A 5,354-nucleotide genomic window follows, 5' to 3' on the forward strand; every position below is an offset into this window, starting at 1 on the left:
GGCAGGGGCTCTGCCGCCTGCCAGGGGCAGCTCTCAGCCTGCCGGGGGGCTCCCCACAGCTCTGGGGGCGTATGGACTGAGCCCCGAGAGGGAAGGATCTCTCTGCTGTTGAGAGTGTGCTGCATGGCTGAGCGCTGCTTACAAGGATAGGTTACCCTCAGAATGTGTCTGGATGAGACTTTTCGTATCGAAGGTCAGCGCAGGGATTGCTATGATAACTCCAGGGCTCTCCTCAATCTGTGTTTTCAGTTTTCTGTTGTTGGGGGCAGGAGAGGGAAGGCAGAAATGTTAATGGAGATCTCGAGTTTGAAGATGTCCCTGAGACTGCCAGCTGTAACTCTGAGTGATGAGGAGGTCTGCCAGGAGCCTCCTGAAGTGCCCTCAGCCACTCCTCCGCCTATGAACAGCAGCAGCAGCACCTTTGCTGGAGCCATCAGGGTCATTCTGAGCTGCCCTTTTCCCCCTGCGGACAGGACCCTGCGCCCAGCCAGTGCCCTGCAGAGAGGCACGTTTGTGCGGGGCCAGTGCACAGAGGTTGTGATGGGATCTGTGAGCACTGACAGGGAAAGGCCTGGCACAGGGAGATACCTCCCACAAGGAAAATCTCCTGACATCCAGGATATTGCAAGGACTGGTAGGAAACTTCAGACAGAATTGTTGTTGAAAGCAGAATCAGAAAGCTCTCTCTGACCATGTGCAGTGCAGACCCCTTTCTCTGAGGCATCCCCCTGGCTGCTCTCCCCCCAGCAAAGCCTCTGCCCTCAGGGCTGGGGGTCCCGAGGTGTGAGCCACCCCCTCTGCAGCCAGAGCTCCAGCAGAGCCGCGGTGCAGCTCTGCAGCCACGTGCCCCGGTCCTTCTGCAGAGCACAGGGGCTGAGAGCAGCTGCCCGGCAATGTTGGTGTGTGGGAGGTGGCGAGCAGAGCTGGGCAAGGGCAGCGCTGCCCTCAGTGCCTGGCACGCTCGCCCTGGACACTCTTACCTAGACCATCAGTGCAATTTTACTTCTTTCTCTGCCTTTTTGGGTTAGTTTTATTCTCTTGCTCTTGCTGCCAGGCTCTCTGGGGATGGGTGTTTCAGCTGCAGAGTCACACTCTGACCTTGTGGGTCCTCTCCTGCAGGTGTGTCCATGGGAACAGGTGTCCCAGCTTTCCTCTCACCTGTGCGGCTGTGGGCAATGCCTTGTGTGGGGCTGGGCAATGGGCTGGTTCTCCCTGAACCTGATGCTCTTGTTAGGGCACTTGGCTACCTCCTTGAAGTTCCCTTCCAAGCAGTGAGTTGCCCTCCAGAATGGAAACCTGTCCCCTCGCACCCATTAGTGATCTGAAAGCCCCACGTAGAGGCGTAGAGTTTCTGTGATGGAGAAAACGCTGTTGGGGTGGGTGAAATGAGCTGTGTATCCTTTGCTGTGGGTGGCATGCTGACTTCTGATGAAAGCCTACAACCTTTACTGGTCTGTGGTAGGTCAGTCTTTTCTCAGCAGTGCCTTGTGGTATTTCAGGGCAACATGGGAGTGTGGCCACCATTCATCTCAGGAAGGTGCAAGCCCACAGAAACCGGGAACCAGATGGACAGACCACCTCCCCTCACTGTGCCCTCACCCACAGGCAATCCTCTTGCCTCACAGACCTCACTCTGTTCCACCTGAGGGCAGCAAAAATGCTCTGCTTTTCTGACATCCGAGAATACTGAACAGGAGAGATGGGGGGAGCTGTGAAAAAAACTAAAACTCTCTTAAAATGCCTTCACCCTTCCCGTTCCTTAGCACTGGCGCTGCAGACGCTGAGCAGCCCTTCTGCGTTGGCACTGGTTTCACAGGACCAAGTTAAACACCAGGACTGGTCCCTGCCCCCACCCACTGCTGCAGAGTGGGGCTGGCTGGTCAAGAGCCCGTGGGCAGATGCCCTGCTCTTCATCGCCCACACGGCCAGCACCAAGCAGGGCTGCAGCCACACAGCTGCAGGAAGGTCTCCGAGAAAAGAGAGGGATGTCTGTGTGTGACGGGGGGGTGGTCTGTGGGAAATGGCTTTGATTTTGCTTGCAGAAGTCTCCCCTAAATTATCACTGTCTTCTTCTCCTGTGACAGGATCATATGCCTAGAGCTAGCAAATGCCCAACAGCAGCTCCATCACCCAGTTCCTCCTCCTGGCATTGGCAGACACGCGGGAGCTGCAGCTCTTGCACTTCTGGCTCTCCCTGGGCATCTACCTGGCTGCCCTCATGGCCAACGGACTCATCATCACCACCGTAGTGTGCGACCACCACCTGCACACCCCCATGTACTTCTTCCTCCTCAACCTCTCCCTCCTCGACCTGGGCTGCATCTCCACTATTGTCCCCAAAGCCATGGCCAACTCCCTCTGGGACACCAGGGACATCTCCTACTCAGGATGTGCTGCACAGCTCTTCCTGATTGTCTTTTTCCTTTCGGCAGAGTGTTCTCTCCTCACCGTCATGGCCTATGACCGCTTTGTGGCCATCTGCCAGCCCCTGCGCTACGGGACCCTGCTGGGCAGCAGAGCTTGTGTCCACATGGCAGCAGCTGCCTGGGCCAGTGGGTTTCTCAATGCTGCGCTGCACACGGCCAATACACTGTCACTGCCGCTCTGCCAAGGCAATGCCCTGGGACAGGTCTTCTGTGAAATCCCACAGATCCTCAAGCTCTCCTGCTCACACACCTACCTCAGGGAAGTGGGGCTTCTTGTGGGTAGTGTCTTAGTAGCTTTTGGGTGTTTTGTTTTCATTGTTCTGTCTTACATGCAGATCTTCAGGGCTGTGCTGAGGATCCCCTCTGAGCAGGGACGGCACAAAGCCTTTTCCACGTGCCTCCCTCACCTGGCCGTGGTCTCCCTCTTTGTCAGCACTGCCACGTTTTCCCACCTGAAGCCCCCCTCCATCTCCTCCCCATCGCTGGACCTGGTGGTGTCAGTCCTGTACTCGGTGGTGCCTCCAGCAGTGAACCCCGCCATCTACAGCATGAGGAACCAGGAGCTCAAGGGTGCAATGTGCAAACTGATAACTGTATCTATTTCTGAAGGAATAAAATTTTGAATAGCATTTATAATGTAATTTATCACAGACCCAGACTGTCTTCTGATTTTGTTGTAGTTTCTCATGGTATTTCATTTCTGATAAAGGTGTCGTCCCCATTCTAATTCCTTCTGTGATTTTCTTTTCTGAAGGTGTCGTGCTCTCTCCTCATCTAACAAAGCCAAAGGGCCATTAAACAACTATGTTTTTCCTGGGATTCTTTCTTCCAAGGCCTTTCTGCAGCTGCAGGGACTGTTCCTGTGTCCATAGATGAAGGGGAAAAGGTTCCTGGCATGGCAGCACTGCCAGGGAACACCAGCACTTGGCTCTCTAGTGCTGTCCTCCTTCCACTTCCACACTCCCCTTGTGACCCCCTGCCTTGGTGTAAGGCCTGAGTGCTCTGGCAGCTTGGTCACCGCCGTGCTGCGTGGCAGTCCTGTGAGCGCAGGCAGGGGCAGGCAACGGGCACTCTGTGATGGTGCTGGCCTCCATCAAATGTTCTGGATTTGTGGAGACCACCTGAATGCAGCACTGCAACGTGCTTCCTTGAACCGAGGTCCCCGTGCCCATTGCTCATGACGAGGGCCATCTCCGAGAGGTGCCGAGCAGGGCGCGACACCCCCGGGCTGAGGTGCTGCCAGCCTCTGGCAGGGGCAGCAGGAGGCCAGGCAGTCACTGTGCCCGCTGCAGTGCTCTGCCTACGCACGTGCCAGGGACGGGCTCGTGCCTCTGAGCCCCCCTGTGTGCGTGAGGCTGGGGTTCAACCATGCCAGCAGTGCATGAGGCCAGCTGAGGTGGGGACACCTCCCAGGGCACCGCCGTTCCTGTGTGTGACTGCAGGAACAAAGGCCACTGTCCCAGGGAGATTCATCTCACCTGCCTTGGGCAGGCTCATTGCAAGTGCCTCTGTCTGATCACGGCACCCTTTCTGGATGGTGCCCTCAAATGTGTCCGAGCAATCAGGGAGGTTCTGGGGTCCTGGCAAAAGGCAGACATCCAGCCTTTGTTCAGGAAAAGCAAGAAGGACAATTGGGAGAAATACAGGCTGGTCATCCTCACCGTAGTGTCTGGGGAAATGACGGTGGAAATACTCCTGCAGCCAGTTCCAGGTAGTTGTGGGACATCAAAGGGATTGCTGCACCCCTACGTATTGAGGCAAGAAGGGGATGGTTTGTGCCTGCACCTTTGCAAGGGGTTTGACTTTTTCTCCTGCACTTTCTGTATAGGCAGATGGGTGACTTCTGGAGTGAAGAAATGGAGGACACTGTGGGTGGGAAGTTGGCTGGCGGCTTGTGGCTATGTCTCGAGCTCGCTCAACGGCGTCAGGGAGCGAAACCCGACCTTGGGAGAGAGACAGAGTTATGCTTGTTGGAAGGAAGCCATGGGAGCAAGAGGAGAACCTTGAAGATAGGGAGTGGTCTGCAGAGCTTGTGGCCTTGTAGATACAGGGAGTTGCTGAGCTGCTGTGTCTGTAATAAAAACAGAGCCCAGAGTGGAAAATTGCTGAGCACAGTTACGGGCTGACACGTCAGCCCCCTGCAAAGGTACAAAAGGCTTGCTTGATTTTAATAAAGTGTCTCCGAGGTGTCTTAAAGTGTCTTCGTGCCTTCAATCCGCTCCCAGAGTTGGTGCATCATACGCCACAGGGGCTCAAGACCAAATGTCACCAGTGGTCAAGTCCTCCTGGTGGCCACTGATTAGTGACATCTTCCAGTGCAAGCAGTTGGGTCAACTGTGTTGAATGTCTTGATTGTCTCCCAGTACAATCTGACTAAGTGGCTTTTCAGACCCTTCTGTGGATGATGCCAATGTGGGCAGAGCCCTTGAGAGATGCCATCCAGTTCACCCTGCCTTGATCAGGAGAGCTGGACAAGGGGATTTACAGGGGCCTCTCCCAACCTGAGATATTCTAGGACTCATTGACTCACTTCCCTGGAGAGCTCAGTTGGGATGGGATAGCAGGGGGAAGAAGGGAAAACAGAGGCGCAGAAGCAGAGACAAAACAGGGTCCAGTAGAAACAGAGCAGTTCCCCTGAGGAATGTTCTTCCACACAAACGGTGGGTAGGAAATCCATGAGATAAATTGGCTGAGAGAAGCTTCCCTTTATCTGCTGGGGTGCTGGGCCACGGGGAGGGTGACGGCTGAGGACGGTATCTCGTGGTCAGTTGTGTCTCAGGGACTCACATTCCAGCAGGAAGCCAATGGCTGTGACGGGGGCAGTGAGGCCAGTTCTGCCTGTGGAGGGGACAGCCCAACAGCAGCAATGTGCCTGGGAAAGGGGCGGTGAGGTCACCTCTGCCTGAAACAGCGCGTAGGGCAGCCCCT

The 5,354-nt window shown here is 55.6% G+C and overlaps 1 protein-coding gene across 1 annotated transcript; it reads left to right on the plus strand.

Moving 5' to 3' along the window:
• Positions 1-2,107: 2,107 nt before the first annotated feature.
• On the plus strand, positions 2,108-3,716 carry LOC308057205 (olfactory receptor 14C36-like; the record flags this gene model as incomplete). The annotated part of the gene is made up of 1 exon (XM_080411335.1): positions 2,108-3,716. One exon carries the CDS (start codon positions 2,108-2,110, stop codon positions 3,047-3,049), a length of 942 nt encoding a protein of 313 aa, XP_080267461.1. The 3' UTR covers positions 3,050-3,716.
• Between the last annotated feature and the right edge of the window lie 1,638 nt (positions 3,717-5,354).

This window comes from Falco punctatus (genome assembly GCF_963210335.1).
Source record: "Falco punctatus genome assembly, contig: scaffold_40, whole genome shotgun sequence".
In the NCBI taxonomy this organism is placed as follows: Eukaryota; Metazoa; Chordata; class Aves; order Falconiformes; family Falconidae; genus Falco; species Falco punctatus.